General features: G+C 37.7%; 1 protein-coding gene across 2 annotated transcripts in view; it reads right to left on the bottom strand.

Moving 5' to 3' along the window:
- Positions 1 to 553: 553 nt before the first annotated feature.
- PLEKHB2 (pleckstrin homology domain containing B2) overlaps positions 554 to 26,426 on the bottom strand; it is a 48,910-nt gene continuing 23,037 nt past the window's right edge. For both annotated transcript variants that reach the window (XM_055316359.1, XM_055316360.1), the window contains exons 5-8: positions 20,740 to 20,779; positions 19,399 to 19,488; positions 8,173 to 8,278; positions 554 to 3,309 (exon numbers count right to left, since the gene is read on the bottom strand). In XM_055316359.1, the coding sequence (XP_055172334.1) occupies positions 3,173 to 3,309; positions 8,173 to 8,278; positions 19,399 to 19,488; positions 20,740 to 20,779 (373 nt within the window). In that variant the 3' untranslated portion in view covers positions 554 to 3,172. The remainder of the gene's footprint in view (positions 3,310 to 8,172; positions 8,279 to 19,398; positions 19,489 to 20,739; positions 20,780 to 26,426) is intronic.

The raw sequence follows: 26,426 nt of genomic DNA on the forward strand, positions 1-26,426 counted from the left end.
CAAAAACACAAAGTCATGCACCCAAAAATACTGGATAAGTTACTGAACCTACACTGCCAAGTGGATCTGACTGAGGATAATGGTACAGTGTTCTAATAGTCATCTTAGAAGAATTATTATACATGCTAACCATATGTTCATGTAGAAATGGTACCTTTATATGCATACAGCAGAAATAAAAAGAATGTGCTTTAGTATCAGATACAAACCCATTTCATTTACTGTATGTGTGCTCCTAAGAAATGTATTTAACTTCTGAGCCTATTTCATCCAACATAACCTGGATGATACCTGTCATACAGTTAATACAAGTATTTAATGAGTCACTGTTTTCTGATGTGATAACACATTCCCCAGCACTTAGGGAATTCTCAGTAAGCGCCACTCATATTCCTCATGATGCAGCAGAAATAGCTGACAGTGTGTTACTGTAAAATAATCTTAAAAAAAAAAAAAGATTAGTGGCTGTCAGAAGTTGGGGGTGGGAGAAATGGATAAGCTGGATTTTATTTTTTAGTTTAAATAAATTAAAAAAATAGAAGTCACCATGAAATATGCTTTAAGGTTAATCATTTAATGTATTAACATTTTCACCTATAAACATACAATTTGCATATACAGGGAAAAACAGGTTCTGAGGACATAAGAGAATACCAGAGACAGGGAAGCAATCAGAAAATAGATCAATTCTAGGGGTGAAAAATGGAACTGCATTCCATGCCTGTGTCTACATAAACTTGGGAAGGAGAAAGAAAAATGAAACAGGATCATAACTAATGTAGAAAATATACTTGGGCCATTTGTCTCAGCCGTACAAACATCCTGGGGGTCCTGGTCTGGCCTCTTTCAGGACGATCATCTGAAACACAGCCACTGGTCTCTCCCTTCTCTTTACTAAGACTCTGAAGTGCACTCCAGGGATTAAAAGATCAGATTGGCATGTGTGCAAGGTCAGTGGCCAACTTCTTTCAGGTACATTATATAGAGGTATACATGACAGTGAAATGCCTACTCACACCTGAACAAGCTGCTTCCACCTCTTAACTTTTTTACTTAGGATTACCTAAATTGAGATCACAAAGTTAACATCTTTGGAAGCTGGACCAGGGAAATGAAGTATCTCAGCCCATCTTTATAACCACTATGCATTTCGTATCAGCATCAAGTCACTGGCAACAGTGAATTTCCAGGCTCAACTCTGTCTGCCCAGGCGGGCTAGCCAACAGGGTGCACACACAAATGCCTAAGCTTCAGTTCACATCTTTCCCTTCTGTCAGTTGGGAACTCTGCTTCCTGGGCATTTCAGTGACCTAACTCAATAGTGTGTGGTTCCAGTAACTCTAAGTTCAAAATTAATACCCCAATTCAACATTAAAAACTGCTTAATATTTTGTTAGTAAAGCATACAGCTCTAGTAATGACTATAATCTGAATAAAGCCATTCTTACTATAGAGGATGTAAAATCATAAAAGCAACATTTTTAACCAAAACTGGCGTTGTCACACATCATCTGGCAATTTTCCGCTATATCAAATATCCAAAGAAATGACAGTCAAGTGCACTTCCTTTCAGCTAGATACAGACTCTACAGTGGCCATAAGTTCACCAGAACTGTCCAGGAAACCAGGCCTGCCTGTGGTCACCATAAAGGTCATTTGTGGCAGATGCTTTCACGTGGAGATCTATTTAAATCTGCTCAGAGATGGAGTCAGTTGACCAGTAAGACACATGAGTTATGTATGTAACTGGCCACAGAAAATGAAAATAAAATTTGTGGTACTAGGAGTGTATTTTGTGGAAACGCGCCACAAGAGAGTGCGAGGACAGGCACTGTTACTGTGCTAACATTTTCTAAAGTATGCAGGACAGTAAAATGGACTAATCAGGGGCTTTTAAAATTCACATAAATAACGGAAATGCAGTATTCTGGGCTTTTCCAGGGCTTCACACATTGCTGGGGCTCAAAATTAAATGTTTACACTTCTCTATGACACCTGAGTCAGGAATAAAAACAAAGCTGGTGTCCTGGTCAGGTTGAGTAATATCTTGACAACAGCAGGTCATTCATGTCCTTTGGCCTCATTTCCCATCTATAACCTGAGTCTCCCCCACAGCCATGGTCCCAAGAGCCCCAGTATGCTACCACCAGGGCTCCATGCACCTCAGTGCTTGGAGGACAGCTACAGTGCCCCAATCCTGCACAATACAAGACACCTACTCTTTAACAGGCTTCAGAAGGACAGAAAAGAGCATCCTCTACACAGTGCAATCCCTGGAGGCCTGACACAGTAACATCGTACCTATGGCTCTCATTCCATTTTCCTCACCATTCTTTTAATAGCACTTTCTCAACAAGTAGAAAAATAAGCTATAAGTAGTCTGAGGTGGCAATAAAAATACTCAAAGCAGCCACTAAAAACATAATGTCTCTGAATAAAGTCAATCTACCTCCACATACTTGTAATTATTTTGCCTTCTTCAAATTTTAAAGGATAAAGCCCTAAAAAACTCTGAGGCTTATGTCAATTCCTAATGTGAGATATTTTCCAAGGATCAGTACCAAGAAAACAAAGACTAAAAATGAAGCATTATTTTAAAGGGGAAGAGGAGGGAGGGCTGCCCCTCCCCCATCATCCTGAGCAGTCACTGGCCCTACAGATGGTGGGAATATCAACCCCACTGCCTCAGGGAAATTCCTGAGAGCTTAACAGCCCAGGATTCCTGAAGTTACTTGCACCCAGTTCTGATCTAAGGCTTGTAAATTTGATGTTTAACAGAAACTGCAACTGCATCAACTCCTTTCCACAACACTCACACATACATCACCATACTATTAACATAACAGTAAAGTACTTGTCCCTTAAGCACTAACACCTAACTCTGAAAAGAAAATGCCTTTCAAAACAGGTGTGTTCAAAATAAGATCTTCCAGAGAGTTCTACAAAGAAACTCCTGGAATGAACCAGTGCCCCCAAAAAGTTCATGTTTTAGCTAAGCAGAAGTCAGAAGTCTTCTCTACAGTAAGTGTATGGATTAAACTATGATGTCACCACTTTCAAAAGAACTATTCAAACTATTATTAAAAACATTTATCACCAACAGAAACACCCTGCAAATTATAGTATTGCACACAGGGCATCAGAAGCTATGCAAATCCAGATATGAAGGACTTTAGAAGACCCAGAACAGAGACCCTAAGGCCATGCCCGTGGCTGCTCCAGCCAGCATGCCCAGTGCCAGATCACTGTCACTGTCTCGATACCGCTCTTGAATGATGACTTGGTTGGCAGGCTGTTGTCCATAAAGTCCTAAAAAAAAGTAAAAAGCAGAACCTGTGAGAAGCAATTTATGAAGTCCAACATTCCCTCAGAAAGACAGCGTATCCTGAAAATGGTAGAGGCCACATCTCCCTGCATCTGTGTCCCTCCTCTCAGTGCCGTCTTCCTCTGGAGAGGTGTGGGGTGGCTGAGTGGGTGCTCCTCAGCTCTCCTCCACCAAAGGCTAAGGTAATGGTCTCTAAGACTGCACTAAGAGGAAATCAAGGTGCTCAACTTTCCAAAGTCCAAAGCCCCAACCACTGCAAACAGCAGGATCCTAATGAAGCTGTAAGCTTCAGTGTCTGCCTTCCACATTACGCTCATGAGGATGACAGGTAGATGGGGGACAGCATGGGAGATACACAAAGCTGCAACAAGGCAAGAGCCAAGAATCTGCACCTAAAGCTAAATATGTAAAACCCATTTAAAAGCTAATTAGTTTCGAGATATTCATGTAAACCATTTTTAAATTAAACCTTAAATCTGCTAATATAACTTGCTTTTCATTTTTAATCATGTCTTTATGGGGGAAAATACTTATATTAGCGGGAAAACTTCTAAAAAGCAAACTAAACAAGTTTAATATTAATTTGCATGATTAAAGTTTACAACTGGAATGTATCATTTGTTCTATATACTTCACAGCTATGTTGTCTAATAGCTAATCAGCTTTAAAATTACTCAAATATAAACAGCGTTAACTTTCCTTCCTGACCCACTATTCACTTAACAATTCAACCCTAGGGGAGGGATCTAGAAACTAATCCAATAGTAATGTATACATGCAGATAAGAATCAACAGCAAAATAAAGGCTAACATTTAGAAGTGTTTATCACTCTAAGCATTTAGAGTACTACAAGCATTTACATGTACTGACACTTAATCCTCACAACCTTGTAAAAGGAGTTTACTATTATCCTCATTTTACCAATGGGGAAAAGTGAGGCACACAGGGGTTAAGTGCAGTTAAGACATGAAAACCCAGGCACTAGGGCTACAGTTGTAAGCTCAGGACCACTAATGCCTCAAATATAATGGAGGGGGAGAAGAGAGGAGAAAACCCCAAAGCTATATAGTAGAATAAACCATTAAAAACCTATGGGCTGATCAAGTACAGGTAACAGCACTGGAAACCAACAATATTTTATGCAATGCTTAAATCTCAAAGTTAGGAAACTGTAAAAACTTACTTTCACAGGCTTAAAATGTTAAAGTTTTCAGTTAGGCAACTGTAACTATGAAATATAGGACAGTAAAAAATTGTAAGCTGATTTAATTAAAAAGATCCCTTGAACAATCTAAATCTGCATTTCCCACAGGTCACACCAAGGGACTCCCATACCACATGACCAGGAGAGCCTTCTCCTGCAGCTCCTGCTCACCTCTGCTCTTACCAAGGAGTGAAGTCCTTACCCAAGTCAGCTGGAGACCTTTCCAAGTTGTGCTTATTATAATTACCTAATTTAACTGAGTTTTCCATGAATGGCCAAAATGTGAATGTGAAACAGGCAGATATTGTTTCCCCAGGATTACTAAATTAGATACTTTAGGGAAAACTAAAGGCAGATAACATTTACAAATTACTATCAAAGCAAGGATCTGAGTAAATTATAGAAGAGTCAGAAAATCTGGACTTGTCATTTGTACTTGCCAAGGGAAAACTGCAGTGCAATAATGTCATCAGTACAATCTCTGTAAGACAGAAAACTCCAACCACAGAAGCCAACTTGAAGATCTAGAGCCCACATCAAAAGACAGCTGAACAACCATCCACTAATGTGGGTAAATTAAAACAGAACACTTACAGTGTGTACACAGCACCCTTTGTACTTTTTACATTGGCTGACTGACCACTGGCTCCAATCATATTACAGAGAAGGGCTTGGGGGTGTCTGGCTGGCTCAGACAGTAGAGAATGCAACTCTTGGTCTCGGGGCCTTATGTTTGAGTCCCACATTGGGTGTGGAAATTAAAGTAAAATTTTTAAAGAGAGAGAGAGTACCTTTAACCTGCTCTATGCGTGGACAAAAGGACAAAAGGCAACAGTATGTCATGAAGTTGGCAAAGCACTGGAGCATCCAGAAATGCTGAGAAGCTCCTGTCTGGTTATCAGCACAATGCTACTATGGGATGACCACAAACCAACTTGGCTCCTCTATAGCAAGTATACTTACTAGTGGGTCACAATGCTAATGCTGAATGCCCACCTACTTGACTCTGCCCTTTACAGCAAATATCTTGAGGGTGTACATGAGAGTGCTATCTTTTGCTATAAGACAAGTCAATGATAAAGACAGAATCTGATTTACAGAAATTCCCTTTATAAGCACTTGCACAAAACTTCTGCTCTTTCAAACAGTAAGAAACAGCTGAGATTATGCCAGTCTGGGAGCTGAATTAAGAGGCTGGCTCTCATGGCTTGGTCAGGCTAGGGCTTAAAAACCCATCACCAACTCCAAGATAAATGGGCAAAGAAATCAAATTTATAAATAATTATACCATGTTTATTTTCACCAGTCATCACAGAAAAGTTAATTAAAACCACTTGACAGGATGCCTGGGTGGCTCAGTGGTTGAGCGTCTGTCTGCCTTTGGCTCAGGGCATGATCCCAGGATCCAGGATCAGGTCCCACATCAGACTCCTTGGGAGGAGCCTGCTTCCCCCCTCTGCCTGTGTCTCTGCCTCTCTCTCTCTCTCTCTCTCTCTGTCTCTCATGAATAAATTAAAAAAAAAAAAAAAAACACTTGACAATCTGTTTAGACCTAACAAAGCTATCAAAACTTTTAGAGCTAACAACAATAAGCTATCTTTCGGGACGACTGAGAAACCAGTGTTTCATGAACTCCAAGTGGCGTCAGAAACTGGCACACTGTTCTAAGAATCAATTGGGTAAATGGTATCAAGATTTATTGTCAGGACAACTGGGTGGCTCAGTGGTTGAGCATCTCCCTTTGGCTCAGGGAGTGATTCTGGGATCCTGGGATTAAGTCCTGCAACAGGCTCCCCTCAGGGAGCCTGCTTCTCCCTCTGCCTATGTCTCTTCCACTCTCTGTCTCTCATGAATAAATAAAATCTTAAAAAAAAAAAAAAAGATTTATTGTCATACTGTCAGATAAAATGTTATAAAGTCCAGATTTCCCTCAAAACAATCCAGAGAGGGCAGCTCGGGTGGCTCAGCAGTTTAGTGCCTGCCTTCAGCCCAGGGTATGATCCTGGAGACCCGGGATCAAATCCCATGTCAAGCTCCTTGCATGGAGCCTGCTTCTCCCTCTGCCTGTGTCTCTGCCTCTCTCTCTCTCCTCTCTGTGTTTCTCGTGAATAAATAAAATAAAATCTTAAAAAAAAAAAAAAAAAACAAAAAAACCAGAGAAGAGAAAAAGAGATAGAAGTGAAATAAAATTAGGCATGATGTAGTAGCTGAAGCTGATAATGGACAAATGACAGTTCATGACACTACTGTCATGTCTACTTTCACATGTTTGAGCACTTTTATACATTTCAATGTATCAAAAGAAGTATAAGTGTCTATGCTCTTTGACATATTAATATGCACAAATAAAAAATGTATCCTAAGATTTAACAGGAATAAAAAAGAAAATCAGAGATGTTTAAAGCAGTATCTATGATTGCAAACAAGAAAAAAAGGAGGAAACAGTGAATACGACAAAATATATACAATTTTAAAATGAGAAAAGAAATGCAAAAATACAAAATTGCAAAGATGAAAAATTTATTTTATATGAGGAAGGTAATTCACACAAAAATAGTTGTGCTAAGATCACAGGACTAACAAATACTTCATTTTCTAGCATCATCATTTATTGGTTTTCAACTTGACATAAAAAAAAGTCAAGCAAGCAGAATCTCTCATAGTCCGTGCTAGTTGAGTGAACTGCATCAGACTGCAGGAACAGATGAGCGGAGAAACTCTCATGCGCTAAAAGTATGAGAAACCAAAGTAACCACCAATAATTAGAAGGACAAAGATACTTTGACTCGGGAGCCAGTGATCTCTGGCATTAGCATCAGTGCCCACTTAACCTTTTTGGTAACAGATTCTCCTTCCACTGCACTACATTTGCTCACAAACCTCTCAGATTTCCTATCTCTGTTGTTCTTGTTCTAGGCTATTCACCAGCTCATTCTCTTATATGTGGATCTGACATGCCATGTCCACTGTAACTTGCCCCTGCCTGACTTCCTATGCTCTCCAGGCATCTGGGTGTGGCCTTGATCTTCAGTACATCAGTCACATGGCTCTCAGCCCCCTCACCCTGACTGCAGGCTCTAGCCTCATAGCCAGCATTCTCTTACACCTCCCAGTAACAAAAGTGCACCCAGGACTTGAGCTATCCTACCTACACAAGCCAGTTACTCACATCTATAATCTTTCTCAGGTAAGGTGAACAATGAAAGAAGTGCATCAAAAAAGCCCAGAATAAATGCAAGTACCTTCCAAGTCTTTACTTCACCTGCAAAAGGGAGTATCACCTGAGTAGTGATAATTTTTGAAGGATGTTACCAGAAGAGAAAAACAGGAGAATGTTACCCTTAAAACTGGCCTCTTAGTTTGGTTGCTTCTTAATATAAGTGAATACCAGTAAATACAAATCCTCTCCTCGGGAACAAATCTAGATACAATAGTGAAGTTCTGAAAAGCCTACTCTAACTTTCTAAGGGAGTGTAAAAATACGTTTGTTTTTTTTTTAAACATACTACCAGAATGATTTGTGCTCTATAGTCAGAAACATAGCTCATTTATCCTTAAACTGAGAAATACATATCCTTCGGGACTCCTTGATCTACCCACTAAACGAAGAGAACTAAGGAATGGAAGGTGGGCATGAGTTACCTGCATATGGATACTGGTAGGGTACAGCGTAAGCCTGCCCGTTTGCAGCATAGACAACTTGAGTTCCTGGTGGGTATGCACCACTGTATGGACCACAGCCATATGTCTGAAAAGAAATAGGCCCATCAGAAATAAAATTTTGAAATTCAGCATCAATTTGTAATAAAAATTCTCAACAAAGTGGGTGGGGAGGGAATGTACCTCAACAGAATAAAGGCCATAGATGACAAGCCCACAGCTGACATCATATTCAGCAGTGAAAAGTTAAAAGCTTTCCTCTGAGATCAGGAAAAAGAGATGCCCACTCTTACCATTTTTATTCAACATCATAAAGTCCTGGCCAGAGCAATCAGGCAAGAAAAAGAAATGAAAGGCAAATAAATTGAGAAGGAAGTAAAACTGTCACTATTTGCAGATGAAAGAAAACTGAGAAACTACAAAAAAAAAATAAACTAAAAAAAGGAATTCAGTACAGTTACAGGATACAAAATCAATATATATGAATCTATTGTTTCTTTTCTCCTATCAGAATGACAAATTAAGAAACAACTCCATTTATTATTAATCAAAAACAACAACAAAACCCTACAAATAAATTTAACCAAAGAAGTGAAAGACCTGTACGCTGAAAGCCACAAGACACTGAAGGGGAAAAAAAAAAAAAAAAAAACTGAAGGAAACACAAATAAATGAAAAAGTATTCTGTGCCCATGGATTATAAGAGGAGTTAAAAGGTCAAAACTATCCAAGGCAATCTATAGGTTCAATGGAATCACTATCAGAATTCCAATGGCATTTTTCCCCAGAAACAGAACAGTTATACAATTTTTATGGAAACACAAAAGATCCCAATAGCCAAAGCAAACCCCAAAAGACAAAGCAATCCTAAGGAAAAAAAGCAACAAAGCAGGAAGCATCCACTCCCAATTTCAAATTATACGACAAAGCCACAGTAATAACTGTATGATATTGATATAAATACAAACACACAGATCAATGGGACAAAACAGCGAGCCCAGAAATAAACCCACACACATATGGCCAATTAATCTATGATAAAGGAGCCAAGAATACACTATGGGGGGAAGGACAGTCTCTTCAATAAATGTTGTTTGAAAAATTGGACAGCCACATGTATAGAATAAAACTGAGCCATCATCTTACATCATATACAAAAATCAACTCAAAATGGACTAAAGATTTGAACATAAGACTTGAAAGCAAAAAACTGTAATAGAAAACATAGGCAATAAGCCACCTGCCATATAAGTCTTGGCAATATTTTGATTTGACAACAAAACAAAAATAAACAATTGGGATTGCATCAAACTAAAAATCTTCTGGGGGTGCCTGGCCCAGTCACTTAAATGGCCAACTCTTTTCTTTTATAATAAATTTATTTCTTATTGGTGTTCAATTTGCCAACTTACAGAATAACACCCAGTGCTCATCCCGTCAAGTGCCCACCTCAGTGCCCGTCACCCATTCACCCCCATCCCCCGGCCCCCTCCCCTTCCACCACCCCTAGTTCGTTTCTCAGAATTAGGAGTCTTTATGTTCTGTCTCCCTTTCTGATATTTCCTACCCATTTCTTCTCCCTTCCCTTCTATTCCCTTTCACTATTATTTATATTCCCCAAATGAATGAGAACATATAATGTTTGTCCTTCTCCGATTGACTTACTACACTCAGCATAATACCCTCCAGTTCCATCCACGTTGAAGCAAATGGTGGGTATTTGTCATTTCTAATGGCTGAGTAATATTCCATTGTATACATAAACCACATCTTCTTTATCCATTCATCTTTCGATGGACACCGAGGCTCTTTCCACAGTTTGGCTATTGTGGACATTGCTGCTAGAAACATCGGGGTGCAGGTGTCCCAGCATTTCATTGCATCTATATCTTTGGGGTAAATCCCCAACAGTGCAATTGCTGGGTCGTAGGGCAGGTCTATTTTTAACTCTTTGAGGAACCTCCACACAGTTTTCCAGAGTGGCTGCACCAGTTCACATTCCCACCAACAGTGTAAGAGGGTTCCCTTTTCTCCGCATCCTCTCCAACATTTGTGGTTTCCTGCCTTGTTAATTTTCCCCATTCTCACTGGTGTGAGGTGGTATCTCATTGTGGTTTTGATTTGTATTTCCCTTATGGCAAGGGATGCGGAACATTTTCTCATGTGCTTGTTGGCCATGTCTATGTCTTCCTCTGTGAGATTTCTGTTCATGTCTTTTGTAAACGGCCAACTCTTGATCCTGGCTCAGGTCATGAGATCAAGCCCCGCATCAGGCTTAGCACAGGGCACGGAGCCTTCTTAAGATTCTCTCTCCCTCTGCTCCTCCTCCTCCTAATTACTTAATAATAAAAAAATAAAAATTTCCTGCAGAGCAAAGGAAATGGTCAATGAAATGAAAAGGCAACCTACTTAGGGGTGCCTGGGTGGCTCAGAGGTTAAGCATCTGCCTTCAGCTCAGGGCATGATCCTGGAGTTCCAGGATGAGTCCCACATTGGGCTCCCTGCCTGGAGCCTGCTTCTCCCTCTGCCTATGTCTCTGCCGCTCTCTCTGTGTGCCTCTCATGAATAAATAAATAAATAAAATCTTAAAAAAAAAAAAAAAAAGAAAAGGCAACCTATTAAATGGGAGAAAATATTTGCAAATCATTTATCTGATTAGGGATTGATATCCTAAACATATAAAAGAAAGTCATACAACTCATTAATAACAACAACAAAACTAAAATGGTCAGAGAATCTGAATGGACATTTTTCCACAGACAGCTAACAGACAAATATAAGAATGTTTAACATCACTTATCATCAAAGAAATGAAAATCAAAAACACAATGAGAAATCACCTCACACTTGTTAGAATGGCTACTATCAAAAAACACAAAGAAAAAACAAGTGGCAGTGAGAATGTGGAAAAATGGAAACTCTGTGCACTGTTGGCAAGAACATAAATTAGCGTAGCCACTATGGCAAATAGCATGGAGGTTCCTCAAATAATTAAAAACAGAACTACCATAAGATGCACCAATTCTACTTCTGGGTATAAAAACTGATGAAAATGAAAACATGACTCAAGGGATCCCTGGGTGGCGCAGCGGTTTGGCGCCTGCCTTTGGCCCAGGGCGCAATCCTGGAGACCCGGGATCGAGTCCCACATCAGGCTCCCGGTGCATGGAGCCTGCTTCTCCCTCTGCCTGTGTCTCTGCCTCTCTCTCTCTCTCTCTCTCTCTCTCTCTCTGTGTGACTATCATAAATAAATAAAAAATTAAAAAAAAAAAAAGAAAACATGACTCAAAAAGATATATAGTCACACCTTGTTTTATTGTGCCTTGCTTTACTACACTTTGTAGATGCTATAATTTTACACGTTGGAGGTTTGTGGCGACCCTGCATCAAGCAAGTGTACTGGCACCATTTTTCCAACAGCATTTGCTCGTTTCATGTCTGTGTGTCAGATTTTGCAAATTCTCACAATATTTCAAACTTTTTCATTATTATTATATTTGTTACACCAATCTGATCAGCGGTCTTTGTTTTGGTGTGCCACAAACCATGCACATAAAATGAGCAAACTTAATTGATAAATCTTGAGTGTTCTCACTGCTCCACTAACCACTAGTTCTTGCCTCTCCCCATTCAGGCCTTCCTATTTCCAAGACCTAACAATACTGAAATGAGGCCAATTAATAACCCTGGGATGGTATTTAAGTGTTCAAGTGAAAGGAAGAGTCGCCTGTCTCTCACTTTAAATCAGAACCTAGGTATGATTAAGCTTAGTGAGGAAGGCATATGGAAAGCCAAGACAGGCCAAAAGCTGGGCCTCCTTCACCAAGCAATTAGCCAAATTGCGAATGCAGGGGAAAAGTTCTTGAAATTAAAAGTGCTACTCGGGGGAGTGCCTGGGTAGCTCAGCTGGTTAGGCATCCAACTCTTCATCTTGGCTCAGGTCATGATCTCAGGGTCCTGAGATGGAGCTCTGCATCGGGCTGCATGCTTAATGCAGTCTGCTTGTGATTCTCTCTTTCTGTCCTTCCCCCTACTCATCTTCTTTCTCTCTCTGAAATAATTAATAAAATCTTTAAAAGTGCCACTCCAGTGAACATACAAATGGTAAGAAAATGAAACAGCCATATAGTTAATATGGAGAAAGTTTGAGTAGTCTGAATAGAAAATCAAACCAGTCCAACATTTCCTTAAGCCAAAGTCTAATCCCTAGCAAAGCCCTGACTCACTTCAATTCTGTGAAGGCTGAGGGAGGCGAGGAAGCCAGCCTAGCAACAGAACCCCCTTTAGTAATTTTCAGCAGTTCCAGGAAGAAGAATATGAAGCACTAGGAAAGTTGCTGGGTAGGAAGACCCTGAGGTCTAAGAACTAAGCAGGTGACTGGGCAATCTTCCAGTAACACACATCTATGAATGGGCATTGCCAGAAATGGGCAGTGGACCCAACTTTCACTGACCAAGTGAATGACTACTATATTCTGGGAAATCTGGAGACAAAAGGCCCAGCCTTCTTTATAAACTTGCAGGTGGGGGGAAGGGGAGGACAGACACGCGTACAGACAATTACAATTGCGGTTGTCATGTGACAAGTACTATATGACATAGGGAAGAATAGGTTGCTGCTGTCAGACAAATACCTACATGGTTTAAACCTGTTGTCTTATAAAAGCAGAGCACAGGAGTTAAGCTTCTGGAAGATGGCAAAAATGTAGATGTTCCCTATTCTTCCTGCTAAGTATAACTAACAATCCTGAATATAATATATAAAAGAAACATAAGGAGACTCTGAAAGATGGCAAAAAAGGTGGCAGACTGACTAGGGACCTCAGGACCCTAAGAAGGACAGATGGTGAGCTCTTTGGGTTTCCTTTTTGGCTCCTACATGCTAGACTAGCTAAAGGAGAAGAGAGGAACCACTAAGTACAGACAAAAAGGCCTCAATAAAAGCCTGCTGTCTACCCAAAATCCTTGGGAGGAAAGGTGCCATCTGGCAAGAGAGACCATTTTTAGGCAGTAACTGCTCTACTCCCATCCAATACTACAGAAATAACTGTGGCCCCACCCCAAATTCCACCAGCAATACCAAGTACAGAAAGTAAACTTCCATTCTCTACACTTGGCTGCAATAAGGCACCCCCTGCCCCTGTTCCAAAGTAATATCAGAGAAGGCCAAGTAAGGAGCTGAGAATATCATCCCCGCCGGATGTAAACAACACACACACCTCTAGTCTCATGCCATGGTGTTAATGGAGACCATGTAAGGAACCAGAACTCCCACCTTTTTCTGGCACAAACAATGCCCCTTCCAGACTTGTAGGATACAATCAGCAGAGACCTAGTGGCAAACAAGTACTCATCAGTAACCACAGTATTAGTGGAGGCTAGTGGGGAGCAGTAAAGAGGACTCCTCCAATTCCCATACAGGCTGATATCAGCAGAGACCTGGAGGAGGGCCTAAATTCCCAACCCTCCTGACAAGAAGGTGACAAGAAACCCACCCCCTGGGAGTTTGGCTTAGTGGAGAACCTACACTTCCATCCCTACATGGCAGCAACACAGTAACTGTCTCTTCACCCATAACAGCATTGGGAGGAAGTGCATTGAAATACAAGATTTAAGTTAAGATTCAGTCTTATGATACTGAAAATGTCTAGGTTTTGATCAAGAATCATTCATCATATCAAGAATCAGGAAGATTTCAAAATGAATAAAACAAAAGAGATCAATATGACAAAGATGTTGGAATCATCTAGAAAGGTTCTTAAAACAGCTATCATAAAAATATTTCAAGAAGCAATTATGAACATGTCTGAAATACATTTTAAAAAGTCTCCACGAAAACAGAAAATCTCAGGAAAAACTATGTAAAGATACATACACATATTTATATATTTTCAAAATATAAAAAATGAAACCTTTAGAAAAAAATCTATAAAAAAATACAGTGAATGAGCTTAATAACAGAAATGACAGAGAAAAAGAATTAGTAAACCTGAGTATAAATTGGTGAAAATCAATGAAAAAAAAATTAACAGAATCTGAGATATCTAACACCCATGTCATTATGTTCAAAAGAGAAAAGGGGTAGGACTGAAAAAGCATTCCAGAAATAATGGCCTAAATTTTCCCAAATTTAGAAAAAAAATCTACATATTCAAGAAACTGAATACCAAGTTAAGCCCCTGCAAAATCCATACCAAAACACATTATAGTCAAATTCTCAAAACTAAGGACAAAGAAAGTAGCCATAAAAAATGCACTACCTACATGGGGAAAGAAATTTTAATGATAGCAGATTTGTCCTCAGAAACTATGAAGGCCAAAGGAAATAGCACACACTTGCCAAACGTCCAAAGAAATGTCAATTCAGACTTCTATACTAGTGAAAATATCCCTCAGAAATAGAGAAGAAATCAAGACATTCTTGGGTGAAGGAAAACAGAATTTGCTACCAGCTGATTCTAAGAGAATGGCAAAAGGAAGTTCACCAAGCAAAAAGTAAACAATTGAAAAAAGGAATCTTGAAACATCAGGAGGTAAGAAAATATGGTCAGAGCAGAAATGTATGTAAATATAATAAACTTTTCTTCACAGCTTGACTTTTCTAACAAGTCTGACAGCTGAAACAAAATCTCTAATATCATCTAATGTGGTTCTCGTATATAAAAGAAATGTAAACACCTGATTTTGAAAAATACATGTATATGAATAACATAATAACTAGAGTAAACACTAAAAAGGCAATATAAAGAGATACACTCAAGAAACATTACAGATAAATTAAAATTCAATTTTTGGGGCAGCTGAGTGATTCGGTTAGTTAAATAAGCATCCAACTCTTTTTTTTTAATAATAAATTTATTTTTTATTGGTGTTCAATTTGCCAACATACAGAATAACACCCAGTGCTCATCACGTCAAGTGCACCCTCTTTGTTTGGGCTCAGGTCATGAGCTCAGGGTTGTGAGATAAAGCCCACGTCAGCTCTGTCTGCTTTGGATTCTTTCTCTCACTCTGCCCCTCCTCCCGCTCTCTTTCTCCCCACCCTAAAAAATAAATAAATCTTTTTAAAATTTGCAATTTTAAAACATGTTCAAATAACTCACAAAAAGCGTAAGAGAACATAGAGAAATTTTAAAAATAGAACCAAAGGAAAACAAAAACCAAGTGGCATACTTAAACCTAACATACCAAAAATTACATTAAATGTAAATGGCCTTATCATATCAATTACAAGATAATTTGTCATATATACAAGGAGAGATGACCCAATTACATATTGCCTATGAGAAACTCACTTCAAATGTAATGATATTTGTAGCTTAAAAGAAAAAAGATGGGAAGAGATAGCATGCAAACAATAAAAAGTAAGCAGAAGTGGCTATATCAATATCAGAGCAGGCATCAGACAAAGAAACAGAAAGGGTCATTACATTATAATACAGTTAATCCACCAAGAAAATATAAATGCCTCTTGACCAAACAACAGAGTTGCACATGTAAATCAGACAACTTATATGCTAAGGACCAATTCCACAAAAAGTACAAATTACTACAACCCACTCAATATGAAACAGAGGATGAACAGTCCTATAATTATTAAGAAAATAGAATTTGTAATTAAAAATACCCCCCGAAAAAATCTTCAGGCCCAGACTGTCTCACTGGAGATTTCTGCCAAATATTTAAATAAGAAACACCAACTCTATATAATCTCTCTAAGAAAGAGAAGAGCAGGGAACACTTCTCAAAACTCATTCTATAAATCCAGTATTACCTGATACAAAATAAGAGTACAAAAAAACCCCACTACAGATCAATATCCTTCATGAATATAAATACAAACATTTTTAACAATATTAGCAAAGACAGAATTCAGCAACAAATGAAAAGAATTATACACCCAACCAAGTGAGGTTTATTCCAGGGATGCAAGGCTGGTTCAGTATTTGAAAATCAATGATCCATCATATTAGCAGGTTAAAAAAAAAAATCACATGGCCATATGAAATTATGTAGAAAAAGTATTTGACAAAATTCAACACCTATTCATGATTAAAAAACAACAAAACAACCCTCTCAGAAAACTAGGAAAGAAGGGAACTTCCTCAACTTACTATAGAAATTACAACCAGGGCAAGGAAATAGAAGGCACACAGATTGGAAAGGAAGAAGTAAAACTCTATTTGTAGATGACATGGTTGTCTATGTAGCATATCCCAAAGAAGTACAAAAGAATACTCCTAGAACCAGTAAGTGAGCTTAGTAAGTTCACAAGCTATAAGATCAACAAAAAAAAAAAAAAAAAAACCTTGGGGAAACTGAAATTTAAAATAAAATATCATAGACAAGATTTAAAAAAAAAAAAGAAATACTAAAGTATAAATCTAACAAAACGTACAAGATTTTTATATTGAAACTACAAAATGGTGAAAAAAAAAATCAAAGAGCATCTAAAAGACAGTCCATTCATTGACTGGAAAACTCAACATAATAAAGATGTCAATTCTCCCCCAAAAAACCTGATACATAGGTTTATTTTTTGTTTATTTTTTTAAAAGATTTTATTTATTTATTCATGAGAGACACAGAAAGAACAAGAGGCAGAGACACAGGCAGAGGGACAAGCAGGCTCCATGCAGGGAGCCCGATGCAGGACTCGATCCCAGGACCCCAGAATCACGCCTTGGGCCTAAGGCAGGCACCAAACCGCTAAGCCAGGCAGGGATTCCCTGATACATAGGTTTAAAACAATTTCTATCAAAATCTATCAAGAAGATTTTATTGTAGATTTAGACTTTCATATGGAAAGGAAATGGAACCAGTAGAGTTAAGGGAATTCTGAGAAGGAAGAATAAAGTAGGATATCAGTCTACCCAATCTCAACACTTTTTATACAGCTATAGTAATCAAGTCTGTGTGGTGTCAGAGGAAGAAAAACACACAGATCAATAGAACTGAACAGAGAACCCAGAAATGGACACACACAAATACAGCCAACTGATTTGTGACAGAAATGCAAAAGTAGGGATCCCTGGGTGGCGCAGCGGTTTGGCGCTTGCCTTTGGCCCAGGGCGCGATCCTGGAGACCCTGGATCGAGTCCCACGTCGGGGTCCCGGTACATGGAGCCTGCTTCTCCCTCTGCCTGTGTCTCTGCCTCTCTCTCTCTCTGTGTGTGTGTGTGACTATCATAAATTAAAAAAAAAATAAAAAAAAGAAATGCAAAAGCAATTCCAAAAAGAACTAAAAGGCTTTCTAACAAATAGTGGAACAATTAGACATCTATACTCAAAAAAAAAAAAAAAAAAAGACTTTTAACTCTAACACATTACAAAAAAAATTAACTCACAATGGAAAACACTTAAATGAAAAAAATGAAAAAAAAAAGAAAACACTTAAATGTAAGTCCTTAGACTATAAAACTTTCAAAAAATAACATAGGAGAAAACCTTAGGAAACCTGGTCTGGGTTAAGTGTGAAACATGACAACAAAAGCACAAACCATAAAAAGTGATAAATTGGACTGCATGAAAATTAAAATTCTGTGAAAGGCATTATTAAGAGAATAAAAACATGCTACAGAACACATATCTGACAGAGGGTTGCTATCTCTAACATATATAAGAATTTCAAAAGTCAATGTTAAAAAAAATAATAATTAGAAAACAAGCAAAAAACATGAGGTGACATTTTACTGAACAGGATATATGATCGCAAGTAATAAAAAATGGCAACATCACTAGCTATTAGGGAAACGCAAATTAAGATCAGAATGTGTGGAACACCTGGCTGGCTCCATGGTTGAGTGTCTGCCTTTGGCTCAGGGCATGATCCCAGGGTCCCAGGATTGAGTCCCGTGTCAGGCTCCTTACATGGAGCCTGCTTCTCCTCCCTCTGCCCATGTCTCTGCCTCTCTCTCTTTCTCTCTGTGTCTCTCATGAATGAATAAATAAAATCTTTAAAAACAAAACAAAAAAAAGATCAGAATGTGTAAGATCACTACAGGTATAAGATCACTTACAGGTGTTAAGACTTAAACACCTATTAGAACAGCTAAAATAAAACAAACAGTGATACCACTTAATGCTGAGGAGGATGCAGAGAAACTAGAATACTCATAAGTGAAATGGTAGAGTCATTCTGGAAAGCAGTTTGTTAGCTTTTTAAAAAACTAACCACGTACTTACCATACCATCCAGCAATTCCATTTGGAGGCATTTTTTTCCAGAGAAATCAATTTTATGTTTGTACAAAAACCTGTACATGATGAGTGTTCACAGGTTTACTGGTAATAGCCAGAACTCTGCGACAAGTCCAACAGGTAAATGCCTCTCAATACTTAATGGGGTACACATGCAACAATCTGGATGGGTCTTAAGGGCACTGTGCTAAGTGAAAAATACTAAACTCAAAAAAAACTCATGTGATCACATGCTGTATGACTCCATTTATGTAACACTGTGGAAATGACAAAATCATATAGACAGAGAACAAACCACAGAGTTAGGAAAGGGAAGGAGGTAGGACTATGTAAGGATGTAGAAGGGAGATTTTGTGAAGTTTTAGATCTTGACCGAGGAGAGGAGCTGGTTACACAAATCTATACATATGATAAAGTGACACAAAACCAGACATAAATATTGTGCCCATTTCACATTCCTGGTTTTCATTTTATCTAACAAGTAACAACTGGGGAGCTGGGTGAAGAGTACATAGGATCTCTACATATTATTTTTGCAACTTCCTGTAAATCTATAATTATTTCAAAATTAAAAGTTAAAAAAACAAAACAGAAGTACCTTCCACAACAGACTTCTATATGTAGGACTAAGCATTTGGCAATTCTAACTAGGAGATAACCCCAAAGTATTTGGTATGTGATTTTTTAAGGTTTTGGGTTTGTTTGTTTGTTTTTTTCAAAATTAAAGCAGTTTTTCAGATTATAAAGAGAATTCCAGTAAATCATTAAGTATAAACCATAAATCATCAATACCATATTATGAAAGCAACTACCATTAACATGAATCATTTTTAGATCTATCTTTAAAAAGTGTAAACATGAAGATTATAAATTTTATGAAAGAAAATAATCTCTTACTGGCTCAAGGGGGGGGTTCTTAAAAAATTTCTTTCTTAAAATAAAAGGATAGTGGCACAGAGACCCTAACTTCCCTTCATTTGGATTCCAAAATGCCAAGGTTTGCTCCCTACCTCAGGGGTTGGTGTGGCATAGGCTGTGTAAGGAGGTGGGGAAGAAGCCACAGCTGTTTCATCATACAGGACTTCTGAGCCAACATAAGCCTATGAGAAGAGACAAAGAATGAAAGAGGTTGTCACAAAGCAACCATAGGTTCTTAGGATTCTATGCATATATATTTTATTTAGCAAATTCTTAAAAATTAGAACAGCAAATACAACAGCTCTGTGAGAAGCAGAGAACAGAAGTATCTCCCCACCATTCCTTTTCAACCCTGAACTCTAGTAACCTTTGAATTCAGGAGGAGGGGGGGCGTCTTCAGCCATCTGCAGGAGGCAAGAACAAAGCTCTCATGGCCCAAGGAGGCACAGAGTCTCCATTACCCAGGCCTTTTCAAAGATGTGTCACTCTCAACAACTCTTTTGTTGAATAAAAATCCTACAGTCTGAAATATAGCAGTCAGAGATTGTTCTACAGTCTGTTTTTTTGATTTAAAAAAAATTCTTCATTAAATTACTTCCCAGTGAAAAGAAAAATCTATGCACTATTAAAAAAAAAATCTATACCAAAAAAAAAAAATTTCCATACAAAGAATCATCTTGGAATCTTACCTCTAACTATATGGATCATTAATACTGATTTCAGCCAAGAAGATTTTTATCAAAGAAAAGGTAACTGGAGTTGCAGAATAGGCTTAGGAGGAACTATCTTGGACTAACAGGAGTAGGAAACAATGACATTTATATATTAAGTCTTTTGCACTTTCTTTTTCCACCTGCACAAATTATCTTTCTTTTATAAGCTTCCTCTACTTTTTCTTCCTAGAGAGATAAAAGAAAAAAATCCCATCTGAAGAATAAAAATGTTGACCACAAAAGTTGCTTTGATTCTGACACACACGAGCATGGCATTATAAGCCCCTACAAATGGGATTTACCGGTCTCAGTGACCTCAGAAGCAGAACTAGAGTCAAGTACAAGTTCCAAAAATGCTTGTTTCACAAGGCTGAGATGCTATGCAATAGAAAGGGACTCTGCAGTCCTTTATGAGCCATCCCTATAGATCACAGAACCCAAAGTGTTGCAAAAATTTCTAGATAACAGACACTTCTAGAAGCTAACACTTGAACCAGTGTTGCATATATTCAGAGGGCTCCTCTTGCCTTTTTAAAAGGTTTGGCAGAATCTAACTTGCTCTCATATCAGCAAAAGGTGCCCTGCCCAGCTATGACTATTCAGCCATGGCTAGATGGCCAAGAGACCCATCCCCATTTTCCTTTCCTAATCCCTTAGGCTCTCATTTGTTACAGCAAGACTAAATGAAAACGTTTCTGGTGACTGCCTTTAGCAACTTACTGTGTTTGTCCTGGAATCCTGGAGTGTAAATTTCCAGGCTCTAGAGAAAAGAAAAAGGAATGTTTTTATATAAAGCAATCCAACATCTAGTTTAATGATTCTCAAGCCTGTGTTGGTATCAAAATTTCTGAAAACACTTGTTTCAAGAACAGGTCTTCAGCCCTTACCCCAAGACTCATTCAAAGCATTTGAGACATGCACAAGAAATACATAATACACAAAAAATATATATCTGTGGTATATACACTATTACTTTACAGTTTTTGCTTCACTCTTTAGTAAATAGAAAATGCACTCTGCTTACTATACTGCAACTTGCTTTATTCAGTTCAGGTCACACACACAGATCTACTGCATTTGTTTTTTAATGGCTACATAATGTTCCATGATATGAGATTTAGATTGTCAATTTTTTGGTAACTGAAAATAATGGTTTTTTGGTTACCTTTAGAAACTGACATATAACATTTAAGTTTAAGGTATATAACATGATGATCTCATATATATATTGTGATAATCATTTTGTTTTATATACATATATAAATATACATATATATATATAACAAAATGATTATCACAATAAGATTAATACCTTCATCCCCTCACATAATTGCTTTGTTTTTTTTTTTTCTGGTGATAATATTAGAAATCTACTCCCTTAATCTGTTCAAGTATATAATAAAGCATTTGTTCATTATAATCACCATACTATATTAGATGCCCAGAACTTATTCATCACATAGCTGAAAGTCTGTACCCTTTGACCAACATCTCTCCATTTCCCCCAGCCAACAGCCCTGGGAAACCACCAGTCATTCTACTATTTCTAGAAATTTGGCTTTTTTAGATTCTAAAAGTGAGAGAGAACATACAGTATGTCTTTAATTTATTTCACTTAGCACAATGCCCTCAAGGTTCATCCATGCTATTGCAAAAGGCAGAATTTCCTTCTTTTTTTCACGATTAAATATTGCGTGCGTGTGTGTGTCACATTTTCTTTAACCATTCATCCATCAACAACTGCTGAGGCTGTTTCATGTCCTGGATAATGTGAATAATGCTGCACTGAACACATGGGTGCAAGTATCTCTTCAAGATAATGATTTCATTTCCTCCAAGACATATATCCAGAGGGAGACTGCTAGATCATATGGTAGTTTTTTGAGGAAGCACCTTAATATATCCATAGTGGCTTGTACCAATTTACATTCCTGCCAACAGTGCCCAGAGTTCCCTTTTCTCTACATTCTCACAAACACTTATCTTTCATCTTTTTAATAACAGCCATTCTAGGAGATGTGAAGTAATCTCATTATGACTTTGATTTGCATTGCCCTGGTTATTAGTGATGCTGAGCATCTTTTCCTGTTGGCCATTTGTAGATCTTTGGAAAATTATTCAAGTCCTTTGCCCATTTTGAAATAAAACTGTGGGTTTCTGCTATGAAGTTGTACAAGTTACTTATACATTTTGGATACTAAGCCCTTATTATGTAGATAGTTTACAAATACCTTCTCCCATTCCATAGGATGCCTTTCCATTTTTCTGTCGTTTCTTTTGCTGTGCAGAAGCTTTACGATTTGCTGTAGTCCATGTTTACTTTTACCTTTGCTTAGTTATACAAAAAAAAAAATCATTGCCACGACCAATGTTAAAGAGCTTTCCCCCCAAAACTACTACTTTCTTACATGATACACAAAAATAAACTCAAAATGGATTAAGGACCTAAGAAGAGAATACAGGCAGTAACTTCTCTGACCCATCAGCCATAGGAACTTCTTGATATATCTCCTGAGGCAAGGAATACAAAAGTAAAAATAAACCATTGGGACTACATCAAGGTAAAAGCTTCCCCACAACAAAGGAAACAACCAACAAAACTAAATGAAAACCTACCAAATGGGAAAAGATATTTACAAATGGCAGATCTGATATAGGTTAGTATCCAAAAAATATAAAGAACTTCTAAAACTCAACACCCAAAAACCAAATAATCCAATTAAATAGAGCAGAAGACATGAAGACATTTCTCCAAAGAGACATCCAGATGGCCAAAAAAGATGCTCAACATCACTCATCACTGGGGAAATGCAAATCAAAACCAAAATGAGATATCAGCTCATAACTGCCAGAATAACTAAAATCAACACAAAAAATATGTGTTGGTGAAGATGTGAAAAAGGAGCCCTCTTGCACTTAAGGTGGGAATGCAAACTTGTGAAACCACCACAGAAAACAGTACAGAGGTTCCTCAAAAAATTAAAAATGGAACCTTACGATCCAGTAATTGCACTACTGAATATTTACCCAAGGAATATGAAAACACTTATTTGAAGAGGTATATGCCACCCCTGTTTACTGCAGTACTATTTACAGTCGCCAAATAGCAGTCCAAATGTCTATCAATAGATAAGTGGATAAAGTAGTGTGTGTGCATGTATGTATATCTAAACATGAATGTTACGTATATGCATATACAAGTATGTATATGTATACACACGTGTGTATATAACGTGTATACACACACACAGGAATATTATTCAGCCATAAAGAATGGCATCTTGCATGCCATTTGCAACAGCATGGATGGAGCTAGAGAGAAGTATGCTAAGCAAAATAAGCCAGTCAGAGAAAGATAAATACCATATGATTTCACTCATTTGAGGAATTTGAGAAATAAAAGAAATGAACAAAGGAAAAAAGAGAGACAAATCAAAAAGCAGAGTCTTAAACAGGGAGAACAAATGGATGGTTGCTAGAGGGGAGGTGAGTGGGAGATATGGGTGACATTGGTGAAGATAATTAAAAGTACAATTTATCACAATCAACACTACATAATGTTCAGAATTATTGGATCACTGTATTGTACACTTCAAAGTGATATAGCATTATATGTTAACTTATAAGAATTTAGAAAAGAAAAAAGAAGCTTTTTCCCTATGTTTTCTTCCAGTGGTTTAACAGTTTAGGCTCTTCTTATATTTAAGTTTTTAAACCATTCTTAACTAATCTGTGTGAGTGGGCTAAGTTAGCATTCCCATTTCATTCTTTTGCATGGGATTATCCAGTTTTCCCAGCATCATTTAATAGTTTATCCTTTCATCATTGAGTATCCTTGGCTCCCTCATCAAATATACCTAACTGGCTCAGTCGGAAAAGCACACCACTTGATCTCAGGTCATGGGTTTGAGCCATATGCTGGGTGTAGAGATTACTTAAATAAATAATAAATAAAATTTTAAAAATATATATTGACTATATACGCATGGGTTTATTTCTGGACTCTTGATTCTGTTACAATGGCTTATGTGTCTATGTTTATGCCTATACCACACTGTTTTGATTACTATAGCTTTGTAATAGTTTGAAATCAGGAATTGCGAGGTCTCCAAATTTGTTCTTTTTCTAGCTATTCAAGGTCTTTTGTGGTTCCCCTTGAATTTTAGGATTTTTCTGTTTGAAAAATGGCATTTAAACTGATGGGAACTACACTGAATTTACAGATGGCTTGAGGAGTATGACCATTCTAACAATATTAATTCTTCCAATCCATAAACACATGATATCTTTCCCATTTGTATCATCCTCAATTTCTTTCATCAATGTCTTGTAATTTTCAGTGTACAGAGCTTTCATCTCTTTGGTTAAATTTATTATTGAGTATTTTATTATTTTTAGTGCTATTACAAATGGGATTGTTTCTTTTTCAGACAGTTTCTTGTGAGTATACAGAAATGCAACTGATGTTTGTATGTTGGGTTTATATTCTGTAATTTTACTGAACTCATTTATTAGGTCTAACAATTTTTTGGTGGAGTCTTTAGGGTTTTCTATATAGAGATCAAATCATCTATAAAAAGATCATTTTACTTCTTCCTTTCCAGTTTGGAGGTCTTTTATTTCTCTTTCTTGCCTAACTACTTTAGCTAAGACTTCTGGTGTATTAAATAGAAGTGGTAAGAGTGGGCAATCTTTGTCTTATCCCTAATCTTGGTGGGAAAGCTTCCAACCTGTCACCGTTAAATATGTTAGCGGTGGACTGGTCATATATAAAAATAATGCTACTATTAATATTGACATTCTCATTACCTTTGCACCCTTATGTAAACATTTCTATAGGGCAAATGTCAACAAGTTACACTGCTGGGTCAAGAAATATAAACATATTTCAGTGGGTACTGCCAAATGACCTGGGAAAAAGTTGTAACCAATTCTGTTCCTACTAACTGCCCATATACAATCACAAAAACTAGACCCTAAGTCTTAAATTTCACAAATTTCCGGTTCTCCCTCCTTCATCCCTTTACCCTTCCCTTTCTTAATGACTCCCCATCCTTCTGCTCTCATCTATACCAGTTTCTTTTCTGTTTTTTTTTTTTTAAAGATTTTATTTATTTATTCATGAGACACAGAGGGAGAGGCACAGACAGGCAGAGGGAGAAGCAGCACTCAATCTCAGATCATGAACTAAGCCAAAGGCAGATGCTCAACCACTGAGCCACCCAACCACTGAGCCACCCAGGTGCCTCCCTTTTCTGTTTTATTGTCATTTCACTACATCCTTGAGTTGAAAGCTTTGCTAAGTTATTTTCAAGGTGAGTTATTTTCAAACATTCTGGTTTTCTAATGAATGCAGTAAAGCTGCAAAATTCCCCAAAAGATTTACAAGCACTTTACTATTGTCATTTATTTCACTAAATAAAGGATATCCTATTTGATTGTGAATATATTATATCTGGATTTAATATTGTCTCTTATGGACTTTGGTCTGCAAATTCCCTTCTATTATTTCAGAAAATTTTTCTTGCACTTTCTAACTACCTTCTTGGGTTCTGCACCTTCCAGACATCAATAATCTTCCTGATAAACTCTTGTTTAACTTAACTTGTCTAACATAGTTCTGATCTTTTCTCTAAAGTCTTTAATCTTTTCCCCTTGCTTTCTCTGAGAGTATTCTCAAGTCCTTCCTTCATGCCAGTAATTCATTTTTTAGTTGGCCTTGTAACCCAAGGAAGGGAGCCAAGATTTGTGCCTTTACATTAGATTATAAAATGAATGGCAGATATACCCTATGATGGACCACCGTGGTTACCCAGATGCAAAAGGGCACCAAAAAACATAAATTCTCTCTCTCATGAAGATTATGCTCTAATAAAAAGAGATAAACACGGTAAACAAGCAGCTCGTTAGATGGTTAAGTGTGTGTGTGTGTGTGTGTGTGTGTGTGTGTGTGTGTGTGTGTGTATGATGCAAGGGAGGGGGTTATATTTTTAAATTGGTAGCCAGGAAAGCATTCTTGGAAAATTCCATTGTCTCATGGGTTTTCTTTTCCCACAGATGAGGAGGCTCTTATATTTTCCTTCCTATTTTTCCTTTACAGTATAGTTGTCACACCATTTCTTTGTGTCTTGTGTTTAACAAGGGAAATGACACCTAAAACTTGGATTTGCTTTCATATACTATGTGTTATTTCTTCTTGACACCCTTCCTAATCTGACATCAACTGGTAGCTCCACCTCACTCCACCCCAACAATGACTAGATGTTACCCTCAATCACTTTTCTTTAATCAGAGAGAATAATAATGGGAGAGAATAAAATTTCTTGTGGCACTAAGTCCTTTCTGAAAAACCTGGCTTCTACACTCTTCCAAGCATATTCTCTTGAATGTCTCATGCTAGGGCTCAC

This window comes from Nyctereutes procyonoides, unplaced genomic scaffold, assembly GCF_905146905.1.
Source record: "Nyctereutes procyonoides isolate TBG_1078 unplaced genomic scaffold, NYPRO_anot_genome, whole genome shotgun sequence".
NCBI classification, from domain to species: domain Eukaryota; kingdom Metazoa; phylum Chordata; class Mammalia; order Carnivora; family Canidae; genus Nyctereutes; species Nyctereutes procyonoides.